The sequence below is a fragment of the Triticum aestivum genome, chromosome 2D (assembly GCF_018294505.1).
Source record: "Triticum aestivum cultivar Chinese Spring chromosome 2D, IWGSC CS RefSeq v2.1, whole genome shotgun sequence".
Lineage (NCBI taxonomy): Eukaryota > Viridiplantae > Streptophyta > Magnoliopsida > Poales > Poaceae > Triticum > Triticum aestivum.
In genome coordinates this window covers 554348246-554363596 of record NC_057799.1, presented here as the reverse complement: position 1 = coordinate 554363596, position 15351 = coordinate 554348246, and the positions used below count along the sequence as shown (strand labels likewise).

Genomic DNA, 15351 nt, shown 5'->3' with positions numbered 1-15351 from the left:
CCTCCTCGTCAATGCCGCCTGCTGCTCGCTCCGGCCGTTGCGCGTGAGAGGGCGGCCGGGGGTAGCTAGTGCGACAGCTCCGGTCTCGTCTCCGGCGGCATGGGGGAGACGGATTTGGGCGACGTGGTGCTCTCCTGGTCCGTCCGGGACATCACCGACGACGGCCTCTACAGGGCCAAGGTACGTGCGTCCAGTCGTCGGCGGCGCTGCTACTTCCAGTCTCTGCGGTTGCCAGCTTCAGGCATTTCGTTTTCGAATCTGTCCCAGGTGCATGCGCGCTAGGTTTCCGGCCGTGCTTTAATCTGGTGATTGATTAGTCGCTTCTGGTACACTGTTTGTTCCCTGCTCGTTAATGTGTATCCGAAGTTGGTCATTCTGATGCAAGTGTCAGGGAAGTGCAGCCGGCATGCTTGGACAGTCTCTCATCACGTAATCCTGCACACTTGGTGACACACACATGGTAGTATTTCAGGAAAATGCATGCCGCGCGTTGCTTGTTGGTGCCATGTGTGCCAAGTCCGAACTGAGAGAGAGGGCCGGACATTATACTCCAACAATCAATGCCATGCATGATTTCTAAATCACCGGGGGAGGTGTCCACTGCTGTTCGAAATGATGTACTGTACTGATTTGCTATGCCCATGATGCAGGCTCGACCTCATGTTGTATACGTTGGTGACACTTTTTTCTATGACAGATTATGTCTTTGGTTGATTAGCGTAACCTCCTAGGCAGTTGTGCTCCTAGGTGATCCGGGCAGCTTATGCCCTGTATTTAACTATCCTTTAACTATTTATCCTTGCTTGATCTTGCTGCAGATGAAATTGACCACATTTCTGTGCTCAAGCAATTCTGCTAGCATTAGTTTTTTCTAGAACTTGCCATAATTAGTTGAATGCCATTTCTGTGCTCAAGCAATTATTAAAGAATCTTTCGCTACCTATAGTCATATTTTCGTTTATACCCTTTTTGTGCAGGTTGAGACTATTCCCTACAAATTCACGTCACTTGATCACTATCTCCAATCGTACCGTGTTCCTCTGATCGAAGAAACCAGGGCATATCTGTGCTCACGCCTTGAACTCATCAATGAAGCGTCCTCGTCGAAGATACTTTCCTTGCAGGTAGCAGGAAAACCAGGATTATACTTCATGGATGTGGACTTTGGGGACAATGATGCTGGTTTTTCTACTGAGGCATATACGGCAAAGAATGGTGATATATTCATTTTGTCTAGCCTGAAACCTGAAGCTGTGGAGGACTCCAACCGATACGGTGTCACATATTGCTTGGCAATGGTTACTGAGGTTTCTTTGGATGATGAATACCAGAAGGGTTTCAGAGTTAAAGTCGCAAAGGATATTGGTTTGGAAGAAAAAGACTTAAGTAAATTCAGACATGCAATATTTATCAGTAATATCATGACAAGCATACGGATATGGAAAGCACTTTCCTTTGACACACACATGAATGACAATTTCATAGTAATCAAGTCGTTGTTAGCTCCAACAAATTTGGTAATATAACCTGGATAGTTGTGTTTTAGTTTTACTTGCTTTTTTCTTGGCCACTATGAATTGGTCTCTAACTTTTTGAGCTCCTCTCTGTTGGGTCTTCTGCAGGGTGATGATGTATGTGGTATCTGCGTTGAACAGGATGGGTGCTGTTTGCCTAATTTGACAGAGCAATTACTTTCGATTAACCTTAATCAATCACAAGTGGATGCTATTGAATCTGTGATCTCAGCTGCACGATGTAGGCATATGAACCTCTTGAAGCTTATATGGGGTCCACCAGGTACTGGAAAGACCAAGACTGTTAGTGCTTTACTATGGGCTTTGGCGTGTATGAAATGCAGAACTCTTACTTGTGCCCCCACTAATGTTGCTATCGTTGGAGTTTGCACTCGTTTCCTTCAAAACTTGAAGGATTTCAACCAGCACATTGACGAAAACAGTCTACCCTTGTCTCTTGGAGATGTTGTGCTGTTTGGGAACAAGCAGAGAATGGACATCACCGAGGATCTTCAGGAAGTTTTCTTGGATTTTCGTGTGGACGAACTTCTTGAGTGCTTTTCATTGTTGTCTGGATGGAGGTACAGAATAGCTTCAATGGTATCCTTTTTTGATGACTGTGTGTCACGTTACGATATGCTTCTTGAGGATGAAGAAAAGAGTGATCCTGCGAGCTTTCTGGACTTCATAAAGAAGCAGTTTGATGTGACAGCAGCAGCTCTGAAAAGATGCATCGTGAAGTTGTGGGTTCACCTTCCTGGAAAGTGCTTTTCTCGCAATGGTGCCATAAATATATCTACTTTGCTTAATATGCTGGGAAAATTTGGCACCCTTCTGTGCGACGTAGACTTGACCGACGAGGGCTTGAAAAGGGTCCTTCATTGTTTGTCAACTGAAAACTCTGTTTGTGCACAGCCTATATCTTTTATTGAGAAAGAACTGGATGGAGCAAGGTGTACATGCCTTAAATTGCTTAAAGATCTACAACACTCTCTTAATTTACCCACTGGAGTAGACAAAAACTGGCTCCAGAGCTGCTGCATACGTAATGCTACACTTCTGTTCTGTACTACTTCTAGCTCTTATCTGCTGCATTACATGGAGATTGCACCCCTGGACGTCTTAATTGTTGACGAGGCAGCTCAGGTGCGGGAGTGTGAGTTGGTGATCCCACTACGTTTGCATCGGTTGAAGCATGTTGTTTTGGTAGGAGATGACTGTCAGCTGAGTGCAATAGTTAAAAGTCAAGTAAGTTTCGTCTTACCCTCTTTATACTGTATATATGGTGTCATAATTTCATTCCATAGTATCAGTGCAGTTGTCTACAACATCAACTTCTGATACTAAAATGCCACAACACCTTTTTAGCTATTGGTGCATCTGTCCACAACACTAGTAATCACGCGCGTGAATGCACGTCTTGTCTAACATAAATTAATAAAAAAAAACAATTTTACCGTACAATGTTCGTTTTAACATTGGAAAGTCAATGAAGATTTAAACCATAAAAGTTGCAAACATCAAAATTAACCAAACATGGAAATGTCTGCATCGGATAATTTTAATATTTCTCTTCAAGTTGGATGGATAACACAATCAATACACCAGTTCAAATGGCTCAAAAACTAGCTGGATTTGTTACAAGTATTTTTGGAATATTTTGGTATAGGTCTTTTTGGGAGATTGGTTCATGATAATCTTAGTTCTTACCTTTCATTTGGAAACAAGCTGGATATGTTCATGATAATTGTAGTTCTTACCTTTCATTGTTTCTCTTTAGGTATGCAGAGAAGCTGGCTTCGCTACAAGTCTTTTTGTGAGATTGGTTACTCTGAAATTCGATAAACATTTGCTGAATATACAGTATCGTATGAATCCTTGTGTTAGCCAGTTTCCAAATGCTCAGTTTTATGAGAGGAAGATTTTAGATGGTTCAAATGTCTTGTCTCCTAGCTATAACAAGGATTATGCATGCCTCCCTTTCGGCAGCTACACTTTTATAAATGTCACGGATGGAAGGGAAGACAAAGAAAGCACCGGAAACAGTCGAAGAAACATGGTTGAAGTTGCTGTTGTTCTGCACCTGATCCAAACCATCTTTAAATGTATGTCTAAGCTGAAACCTATCTTTTCTCGCAACCTTAATATCCTGCCTCGATCTCCTTGGTAGTTATTAATTTGTTTCTATATGAAGCTACTCGGCTGATATAAGATGCAACTTTAGAAGCTTATATGCTCTTCCTTTCTTGTATTACATGTTGTGTTTTTTTAGAGAAGGAGGATCACCCCCGGCCTCTTGTATTACATGTTGTGTAACCTTCATTGATATAAAGGTGATCACTGCAATAATTTATGTTCAACAATCCAGTTTGTTACTTGTGTATCTTGTGATGTGTTAACTATCTGGGTTTATGAAAATTAAATTCTCTATGTTTTACCAGTTTAATAGGTAATGCTACATGTTTTACTTAGACAACTGAGAACATTAAGTAGATGACTTGAAAGATGAAACATCATGCTCTATTAGAGTTGTTGTCTGCTACATTTACCCACTTTTAGGTATTTGTTTCTATCTTCAGAGTGAAAAAGTAATGCATAGTCAACTTCAATTTGCTAAAGAAAATTATCTAACTAACCTTGTGCGAAATCAACCCTGAAAGATCAGTAAATTTACCAGCTTAGTATTTTCTCCAGGTTGGAAAATTACAGGCAAAGGGCTCAGCATTGGTGTGGTCTCTCCATATAGTTCTCAAGTTGATGCAATTAAAGGCAGACTTGGCAAAAAATACGACACATGTGATGGCTTTCATGTGCGGGTCAAGTCCATTGATGGTTTCCAAGGAGAAGAGGATGATATTATAATACTATCAACGGTTAGATCCAACGGGAACGGAGTTGTTGGATTTCTTGCTGATAACGGAAGAACAAACGTTGCTCTTACCAGAGCAAAGTGTGCATTTTTTCGGGCCTTTGTTTTGTTACCGTTTAAAGTATGTCATGTTGATAATATAATTCATCCAATGATGCTTTATTTGATGCAGGCACTGTCTTTGGATTGTTGGGAATGCTCATACACTGTATAAAAGTGGAACTGTCTGGACAGACCTTGTTGCTGATGCTCAAAGACGTAAATGTGTTTTCAATGCCACTAATGATGCGGCCATATGTAAGTTGGTTTTGCAAGTAAAGCAAGAGCTTGATGAACTTGATGATCTTCTTAATGCTGATTCGGCGGTTTTCAACAATGCCAAATGGAAGGTAAGTAACATAGTTTAGTCAGTTACTTTGACCATACTTTCATGTGCTGACTATTCTTTCATGTGCTCCCTCTATGTGCGTTTATTTTCCTCCTTTATCTTTTTGCTAGTTAGTTTGCTTGGCTTCATCTTGTGTGGCTGTGCCATTTTGCGCTATTTTTTTATCACGTTTGGGCGCATGTTCAAGAACAAAATTAAGTAGGTTCTGTGATGTGCATTTAGTTTACTGGAATGCAAACCACATGTACACAGGTGTCTGATGAGACTCTTTCTAGTTGTCTGTGAGTACTGGGTTTATTAAATTTACAATTCCTTTTTAGCATTTGACTTTTTGTGTGGTCATGAAGTGTGGCTTTAATTCTTGGGATCATCTATGTGGTCCACCTGTCTCTGTTATGCAGGTTGTAATTGGGGAGGTTTGTCATTAAGATTTACAGGGACATGTGCTACTTTGCATCATGCTATGTAAATATATGGTTCTTTCTATGTATTAAAGGCCATGTGTGAATCTCTTAACTTCTTCTTTGAAGAATATATCTGTTCTTAGTTTCTTGAATTCATTCTCTCAGGCTCTAATTTGTTTATTGGTAAATTCAACAGGTCATTATTAGCGACGAGTTTAGAAAGTCTTTCACCAAACTGAAGTTGTCACAGCTCAGGAGGGAAGTACTCCAAAAGCTTATCAAACTTGGCAGTGGTTGGAGGACAACAGTTAGAAACTTAGATATACCTGGTGTTTCCAATCATGCAAAAGTATACAAGATCAGGGACCTTTATCTTATTTGGAACATTGACATGGAGAAAAGGGAAAGAAAGTATATCCAGATAATAAAAATTTGGGACCTACTCTCACAACAACATGTTGCAAGAACAGTTCAACGTCTCGAGGTTGTTTTTTCCATGTACACAGATGATTGCCTGGATCATTGCAGAAGAGTGCAGACACTTGGGTATGTGTTGTTCATTGTTAGTGGGCTATTCTCTGGTTCCTCGTGTTCTTTTACCTTTTATGCTTGAAATGAACTGTTTGTAAATACTCATGCTTACAAATGAGTTGCTTGTAGACATTCTTCTTATTTTCTGCCTCATTTTTTGGGTGGTAACAGGAAACTGGAGGTTCCTATGGTTTGGAATGTTGAGCATGATATTATTCGCTTTAAGAAGGATTGCAGAACTGATGCTCAGGAAGAGCGTGATGTCGTGGATGCATCACATGCCATGGAAAATTCAAAAGTTAGCGAAAGCTTCTTGCTTATGAAATTCTACTCGTTATCCACTGGAGTGGCAAAACATTTGCTGACAGCTTCTGATGGTTCGGAAATCGATATCCCCTTTGAACTGACTGATGAAGAAAAGATGATAATCCAATTCCCGCTCACTAGTTTTATACTTGGGAGGTCAGGCACTGGAAAAACCACTGTATTGACAATGAAACTGTATCGAAGAGAGCAACAGTCATTGATTGCCTCCCAGGGTCTAAATTTGGATGGTGATGATTTATATGGGATGGATGACAAAAATATTATGGCACTGAACGACATAGGAGAAAGTTTTGTGAAACAAGTGTTTATAACTGTAAGCCCAAAGCTGTGTTCAGCCATAAATAATCACATTTCTGGACTTAAAAGGTAAGTCTGCCGAACTAGTGACCTATTTAGAAGTTTACACGTGTTTAGTATTTTCAAGCATGTTTGTAGATACATTTAAAGTGGGCAGAAATATGTGCACAAGTTGGTTCAAGATAATTTTTCGCTGTACTCACTCCATTCCACTGTATTTATGACAATTTATTTTTATTTGCATGGGTACTGTATTTATAACTTCAAACTCTTTACATTCTTTGTGATCACCTTACCGAAAAAGGCTTTCGCCCCGCTTTATATATAAAGCAATGATCATCCCAATTCGATACAAACGCACGCCACCAGAACACACGCACACACCCAAGGCAGGATACATAGGCGCTGAGTGCAGCAACACCACCCCTAGCACTACAAGAGCAACCGGGGGACCTCAACCGTGAACACGCCACCGCAATGAGATGAAGCTACATACGACGAACTGTGGGCTCCAAGGCGGCGCGCCTTCAAGAAGATTACAACACTAAAGCATCGCCACCGCCCGATCCGAGGATCAGAGTTTCCCCTGGAGCAACACGCGGGCAATGAGAGCCACGACGACGCCTTCAAGAAGGGAACGAGCTTCGCCGCCGCCGGTCCGTCCGAAGATAGATCAGGTTTTCACCCCGGCCAATACTCACCGCCACCGAACGCCACACCCCGGCGACCACGCCGCCCACACGGCCATGGCCACCGGGCAGCACCGTGCCACGGGCTCTGCCCATGAGCACCTTGGTACCACCACCAGGGCCGCCGCCCCGGCATCCAAGACCTTGACACCACCTCACCCGAGACAAGCCGCTACCCCAACCAAAGAGACGAGCGAAAGGATCCGCCTTTCTCACACCTAGGCGGCCCCAGCGCCGAGACCCAATAGGCCGGCCAAAAACTGGCCTCCATCAATCGGTCCTGCTGCTGGGCGCGAGACGAGCTTGGTCCTACTGCCGGGCGCGAGACAAGCTCGGTCTTGCTGCCGGGTGCGAGACGAGCGATGGACCGCAGCTGGGGAAGGGCCAACCCTTTGACGAAAGTAGCGCCCGATGACGAGGAGAGAGGTCGAAGGCCGTCACAAGCCGCCTACGGACGAGCCGATGCCGGAACAAGCCAGCCGCCGCCGCAGCCGACCTGCTAAGCTGCCGTGGAGCCACCCACGACCGGAGCAGCAGTCACACCGGGCCACTGCCCAACCTGCGTCGTCCAGCGAGCTCCAAGCATCGAAGCCGCCGGGCACTCACCCGCGCCACCAGCCACCATGGCCGCCGACTGCACCAGATCTGCGACATAGGCCCGCGCAGCCGATGCGTCACCATCGGCCATCCCCGCCGCCGAGCCACCACCACATCGCCCGCGAGCACCATCCGGACCGCACCCAACCTCACCTACCCGGAGCAGCACAAGCTTCGATCTGCCTTGGGCCCAGATCCGGTCCGCCCGAGCACAAACCCTAGGTCGTAGCCACCTTGACGAGCGTTCGCTGCTCGCCGCCGACCCGTACCCAGGAGAAGGGAGATCGCAACCGCCACCCGCACCCCGTCGTCCAGCAGCAAACGCCGTGCCGCGCCCCTGCCGACGACCCGTGCAACCCCCACGAGCTACCACCACCGTCCCAAAGCACGGGAGGACCCAGCCAGAGACAGCACCAGCCACCGGAGCGACGCCCCAGCCAGGGACCGCCACCATCGCCGGTGCGAAGCCCAGCACCACCCGAGGTGCCGGTGGCCAGATCTGGCCGCACCAGATCGAGCCACGACGGTCAACACGGGCGCGCAGCGAGCGGCTCCCCACGCCGCCACCAGGAGTCGCCGCGGGAGCGCGGCACGCGCGTGACCCCGCCGTCGACGCCCATGGCCGCGCCGCCACGCCCTGCTGCCAGCGTGCCGCCATTGGCTGGAGTTGCCCGCCCGCGACGAGCCCGCCAGCCGTGGGGAGAGAGGCTCCCGCCGCCGCCGACGCCGACCGGGCTTTGCCCGGCGGCGGTGAGGAGAAGGGATGGAGAGGAGGGGGCCCTCTGCCGGCGGCTAGGGTTGGCCCGTCCGTGGGAGCGGGAGCGGGTGGGATACGCTGTTCGGTCTGCTCGTCTTGCTGTTGTCATCACCTTTTGAAGTGTTAGGGGTTCAATACATCTGAAGTACATTTTTTTCTCTGATATACTTTAATAATTTTAAAGAACCTATACCTATGGGGACTAGCCCTTATGGGTGGGCTCGGCTTGCCCACACGAAGAGCCAACCAATAAACGCTCCGTTTTTTGGGGGTTGAAATTTGCATTTTCCGAATGATATTCACTATTAGTATTTTGTGAGTTATATGAATCATGTTCCTCATATTAGTTCTAAGTTATTTCAATCTTTTATAGGTTTGTTTGTGGTGATGTCTCTAATCAGACTAGCATTCTTCATATGCACGACATCTTTGATGACCAGGAAGAGTTCACAGAAATACCTGAGAGTTTTAGCAATCTACCTCATGAGCACTATCCTCTTATTATAACATATCGAAAGTTCTTGATGATGCTTGATGGAACATGCCAGACGCCATTTTTTGATGTGTTCTATGGCGAACTGAAGTCTAGTGTTGATAGAGGGCATTCAAAATCTCATGCGCTGGAAACGTCTATTGAATTGAAGGAAGTTACCTATGAGAAATTTGCTGCTTCGTATTGGCCTCGTTTTAATGCAGACCTGACCAAGAACCTTGATGCATCCACTGTCTTCACTGAAATAATTTCTCATATAAAGGGTAGATATCAAGCAAGCATGCCTTACACCGGCAATCTTGGAAGACAAGATTATGTGATGCTCTCAGATAAAAGATTTTCATCTCTGAACAGCGAGAAGAGAGATAGGATTTACAATATTTATGTTGATTATGAGAGTATGAAATCCACTGACAGAGAGTTTGATTTGTCAGATTTCGTCAATCGTCTTCACATCAATCTTGTATCCGAGGGCTACAAAGGAGATCTGGTGGATTTTGTTTACATAGATGAGGTGCAGGATCTAACCATGACACAGATAGCACTTCTTAAGTATGTCTGCAGGAACTTCAAGGAAGGCTTTCTTTTTGCTGGTGACACGGCCCAGACTATAGCAAGGGGTATCGATTTCAGGTTTGAAGATATCCGTTCACTTTTTTATACTGCATTTCTCTCAGAAACTGAAACGTTTAATCAAGGACTTCGACATGGAAAACAAGTCCAACTCTCTGACATGTTCCAACTGTCTCAGAATTTCCGCACGCATTGTGGCATCCTTCACATGGCACAAAGTATCATGAGCCTTCTGTACTTCTTTTTCCCGTCAAGTGTTGACAAGCTTAATCCAGAGACTGGACTTGTATATGGAGAAGCTCCCGTGCTGCTGGAATCTGGTAATGATGAAAATGCAATTATGACTATATTTGGAGAAACCAAAAGTAAGCATGGTAACATGCATGGGTTTGGTGCTGAGCAAGTCATATTAGTTCGTGATGATGCTACCAAAAAACAAATTGTTGATCTTGTTGGTAAACAGGCTCTTGTTTTGACTATTGTTGAATGTAAGGGCCTTGAGTTCCAGGTATGAGCATCTAATTTCACTAAATTTGTGTCCATTTTGCCAAAAAAAAAGGTTAAATGTCATGTTTAAGATTTTGATTATTCTTACTTTGAATACATTGTGTAGGATGTGCTGTTGTACAACTTTTTTGGCTCGTCGCCCTTAAGAAACAAATGGAGAGTTCTGTACGGCTACATGAAAGATAAAGATATTATAGCACAATCTGAGGAGATCTCTCATCCGGGTTTCGACAGAAGCAAGCATCATCTTCTATGCTCAGAGCTGAAGCAACTCTATGTTGCAATCACACGCACGAGGCAAAGACTCTGGATATGTGAGAATACAGATGATTACTGTCGACCGATGTTTGACTATTGGAAGAAGTTGTGTCTTGTAGAGGCTAGATTACTTGATCCTTCCCTCATTCAAGCAATGCAGACAGGAAGCAGTACGGATGATTGGAGGCTACGGGGAATCAAGGTTAGTGATCTTACTTGTTTGTTGTGGAAAGCCAGTTTACCTTGCTATGCATTATGTATTCGGACCTTTTTATTTTCATGGAATTGATGGGACTTTTATGTCTGACAATTGGTCTATGCACAGAATTCTTTTAGAGGCGTAACTGTGCATATCTACTTACTATTTTACTGCAATTCTCTTTCGAGGTTGTTATTCCATCTCAGAAGTGCTCTTTTTTCTTGTAGTTATTCAACGAGAGGCAATTTGAAATGGCTACAATGTGTTTTGAAAAAGCTGGTGATGCATACAAAGAGAAGTGGGCAAGAGCTGCCGGACTTGTAGCAATTGCTGAATGTGCCACATCCTCAAAATTGGAGAATGGCAAGGCTCCAATGCTAACAGCATCAGAGATTTATGAGTCCATAGGCATGCATGAGAAAGCTGCTATGTGCTATATGAAATTAGGTGGCCACAAAAGAGCATCAGAGATTTATGAGTCCATAGGCATGCATGAGAAAGCTGCTACGTGCTATATCAAATTAGGTGACTACAAGAAAGCAGGTCTGCTGACTCTCCATCATTTTCAAGCTGTATTCATACTTCTGAGATTTATCATTCCATAACGTATTTTAAATAAGTTGTTCCTAAAGACTTACCATATTACTGTAGTAAATACCTTCAATTTTGTAAACATTCATGCAGGTTTTTAGCTTTCACATGGACAGTCTTTAGACTCTTTACATCACACTCCACGCTGCTATATCTGACCAAACATTATTTTCCTTGCATTTCCCTAGGTATGGTCTACATGCAAAAATGTGGTGCTTCCTGGCTTGAGGATGCTGGTATCTGTTTTGCGAGGGCTGAATGCTGGTCGGAGGCAGCTGAAGTGTTCTTCAAAGCTAAATGTTACCCTGAGTGTTTCTCAATGTGCTCGAAAGGAAAACTATTCAATCTTGGCTTGCAGTTCCTGCAACAGTTGGAGGAGGAACATTTGCTTCAGAATTCAAAATCCTTAGAGGTTTCTGCTATTAGAAAGACGTATCTTGAAAATTGTGCTCAGCATTATTCTGAGTGTGGTGACATAAAGCGTATGATGCCTTTTGTTAAGGCTTTCAGTTCTATGGATCATGTACGGGCATTCTTGAAGTCTAAGAATCTTCTTGAAGAACTGTTTAGCCTAGAGGTGGATATGGGTAATTTCCTTGAAGCTTCAGGAATAGCAAAGCATAAAGGAGACGTCTTGCGGGAGGCAGACATGCTTGAGAAGGCAGATTTGTTTGAGGATGCAACACGGCTTCTCCTCCTCCATATCATTGTAGATTCTTTTTGGTCTTCAAATAGCAGAGGGTGGCCTCCCAAAAGATATCCAGAGAAGGAGCAAATGCTTGCAAAAACCAAAGAGATGGCAAAAAAGGTCTCTGAGTGCTTCTACTGCCTTGTTTGCCTGCAAGCTGATGCACTGTCAGATATGAACAAGTCTCTTGCCAGTTTAAATTGCACTTTTCTTGAAGGCAGAAAATGTGGAAACTTCTTTGTTGAATTCATCACTTCCCGTTCGATTCTTGATGTCCACCTTCAGTCTCGAGCCTCTGGATACAATTTGGAATTAGGGCCAGGATCTGAAGATGAAAGTAGCTGTAATGATATGGTGGCTCATAACCAGATATCACCCCAAACCCTAGCGTATGCCTGGAATCACTGGAAGTCAATCGTAATGAAAGTGCTATCTCATCTTCGCCACACTGATGGTCCAGAATTAAATGAATACGAAGATCTTTGCGTTAAGTACTTTGGGTTGAGGAAAGATGGTGAAGATGCCCGATACTTTGTGCTTAACATGGACTCAAGTTGGCTCTCTAGCACAGGCAGAAATTCTTTGCAGCAAGATGGCAACAGATGTTGGCTGGATGTCCTTCAGTATCATTCATGTGCCCAGTCTTTCTTGATGAATGAGTTGTCTTCTGTTGGTTTCAGTGTACTTAAGAAGTTGGAGTCCATTGCTCAAATTTCTCCAAAGCCATCATCTTCATATGCCCTGGTGAGAACTATCCTTATTGTAAAAGAGATAGCTAACTTTTTGGAAGAACCAGAGTTCAGTATGCCGAAAAGTACAATGAAGTTAAGAAGCTTCTCTGTTCTCTGGGAGCGTCGCTTCTTTGAGTTAATTTTTCTTGTCTGGAGAGATGGGGCAAGGAGGAGCCTCTTGCATATACTTGACTCACCAGCTTCGTATGGGCTGATTGCTGATTCCCTTGGTGCAAATCTTCAACCAACAAATAAAAATTTAACTCATGGGCATCTTGGGAGGACAACCATACTTCTGCTCCATGCAGCACGATTGGATGATGGACTGATTTCAAGGCTGCTACAGTACCTAGACAATGATTCTGAGTGGGCAGATTTTTATCGATGTTTGAAGATATTTCTTGATACTGGTGTTCTTACCTCCTTGATCTCGAACTTTAGGCTTGCCCTCGATTTTACCTTCAATTGTGTGACGTGGAGGGATGAACTGGACTACATATCTCCAATATGCTATGTGGGTCTGATGGAGTGCCTTGGTTTTTTGTCTTCAGCACACCTTCTACAGAAAGGTTGTATGTACTGCACGAAATCTCTGTTGGTCAATATGCTGGAATGCCGTACCAGCAAGGTTTACCTTGACACCTGCCTGGCAGCTACTTCAAGACCAGATTGCGATCTTGATCATACGGCGTCCGAATCAGGCCATTCAGGTCATTTCATATTAGAGACCATTATGACTATCTTGACAGAGAAGAAAATGCTTCAGGAGTGGGTCCAGAAGACTTCAACTCCTAGTTGTTCATACAAAGCAGTCCTCCTGAGATTAGTGGTCACACTTTATCCACTGATCCTAACTCATGATCTGGAGATTTCCCATTATAAGCTCACAGATACTCTTCTGGAGTGTGGAGTCTTTAAGGATTTACCTCTGGAGTTCTCTCAGAAGATTGTACATGCTTTACGAACGAGGTCTCGCAAACCAAGCAACTTCATAAGAGTGGTTGCTGATGCACTTGCTGCAATCGGAGATCGTCTGGTAGTTATGGGTTCACCTGAAGGCCCAGCAATCTGCGAAAACATAAACGCTTATATGATTAGCACAGAGGATTTGAGTGATGTTCAGAAGGTAATGGCTCTTCTTTGTTCTCAAGAGGCAAGCTCTGTAAAGCAAGATGCCACACTGCCAGAAGAATCTGATGGTAACAAATTCTGCAATGTTGCTGGAAACGTTCCGAAGACCGTACAAGATAATAAGATGGAGAATACAGGAGAGATGGATTTAAGTGGTGAGAGTGCTGCCTTCTGGGAGAAGCTTGAGACTTTTCAAGTCAACAAGGAAGGCCAGGTGACTTTCATATGTTATAATGCCTGTTGTGTAATTTTTCCACTTTGTCCCATTGCTTCGCAGCTGCCAAGTTATTCTGAAAGCTGATTTTCTGCAGAAAGATGCACGGTTTATTATTGAGTTCCTTAGGAGGGCCGTTCCATGGCTGGCTGATGCACAATTGCTGGAAGAGGTCAGGCACGTCTGCAGCGAGTTCGAAGAACGTACTGCCAGGTAACCAAATGCTGAATTAGGGCTAACTCTTAATTCCTTAATGGCAGTAAAAATGCTGAATGGAAATTGGCAGACATGTATGAGTGACATCTTGTAAAACATGACTAGGGCATCCCTAGGTCTTCTGAAAACTTACCATTTGCGCAGGACGGGTCTGACCGTGGAGGAGGATCTATTCTCAATGTGGCAAGATGGTGAGAACAAACTGCGTACGATCATCAGCTATCTGCGTTCCGCGAGGGCGTCCACGAAAGAAGATGAAAGGAGGAATGAAGCTGCAGCCGCTGCCCTGCCGCAGACCGATGGAGCGGGCGAGCGAGCCAGGCGTTCAGACAATGTTCCTGATAGGGGAGAAAGGAACACGGCGGAGCCGGTGAAGGAAGAAGCGGCGGCGGCCGCCGCCCCGACCTCGCAGAAGGCGGCACAGAAGCAGAAGGGCAGGAAGAAATCGAAGAAATGCAAAGGCCGTGGCAGGAAGTGAGCCGCTGCAGCTGTAGCCCGCGGTGTGGTTTCCCACCTGCAAACCGTCGGATGCGTTGGAGAAACTTGTTTTGTACCGTCACTGTATATAACTAGCGTATGGGAAAGGCTTATTTGGCGTAATGTTGTTGCCTTGGTGCTACTGGCCGTGCATGTCGTTTATGGGAAGGATCGGATGATTCTGCCTATAGTGACCGTGCGTGTAGTTACTACCTCCGTCTCTTACAAAAACGTCTTATATTTTGAGACGTCGGTAGTATTACATTTTTACCACAAATTATCCCTGATCCATCTACCTACATAACCAGCTGGGTTGTAGCTAGGGTTCATCATTTTGAATTCCCCAATTCTGCCTCTGGAAAGACATATTACACTTCATACTCAAATCAATACTCCCTCCGTTTCAAAATAGATCACTCAACTTTGTACTAACTCGAGTATCAAAAAGAGAGCGCATCTGAGTTTATACTGCAACCCAGGTACGATCGTTCGATGTCAAACAAAATGACTTGAATGCCACTACAAAATGACTTGAATGCCACTGGAGGCGTGCAGGAATATGTTTCTGATCTCACATCATACTAGTTGCTTGCAACCGCCTCCGGGTCGCCTCCAGCAACTCCGAGGCTTCCCCGTCACCAACCTCTCGAGCGCCGCCTCGCTAGATCCCCTCGCCGCCGCCGGCGCTCGCCACCCCGGCCGGCCGACCCTCCTCGCGCTCCCAAATCCCCATCCCTCCTCCTCCTCCTCCTCCTTCCATGCGCAGATCGACGCAGCGATGCGGATCTGGCAGGTCGGAGTGATGTTTTTTGGCCCTAGCGTTTTCTACCGCCGCTGGCGTGTGCATCCTCTACCGCGGCGCCGGAATGGTTTGGGAGGCGAGATCCCGGCGTGGGATTT

The 15351-nt window shown here is 44.9% G+C and overlaps 1 protein-coding gene across 1 annotated transcript; it reads left to right on the top strand.

Annotated features, from left to right (window-relative positions):
* Nucleotides 1–6: 6 nt before the first annotated feature.
* LOC123054451 (uncharacterized) lies at nt 7–14840 on the top strand. The gene is made up of 14 exons (XM_044478230.1): nt 7–180; nt 978–1517; nt 1623–2762; nt 3295–3619; nt 4209–4464; nt 4556–4772; nt 5372–5721; nt 5878–6399; nt 8747–9947; nt 10053–10406; nt 10631–10946; nt 11183–13758; nt 13856–13971; nt 14119–14840. The coding sequence occupies exons 1-14, from the start codon at nt 100–102 to the stop codon at nt 14450–14452; spliced, it is 8328 nt and encodes a 2775-aa protein (XP_044334165.1). The 5' UTR covers nt 7–99; the 3' UTR covers nt 14453–14840.
* Nucleotides 14841–15351: the final 511 nt, after the last annotated feature.

Excerpts from the sequence above, each read along its gene's own strand:
- LOC123054451 (XM_044478230.1), top strand. The coding sequence starts at position 100 with ATGGGGGAGACGGATTTGGGCGACGTGGTGCTCTCCTGGTCCGTCCGG. Across the intron at positions 181-977 it reads ACGGCCTCTACAGGGCCAAG|GTTGAGACTATTCCCTACAA; the intron begins GTACGTGCGTCC and ends CTTTTTGTGCAG. Across the intron at positions 1,518-1,622 it reads TGTTAGCTCCAACAAATTTG|GGTGATGATGTATGTGGTAT; the intron begins GTAATATAACCT and ends GGTCTTCTGCAG.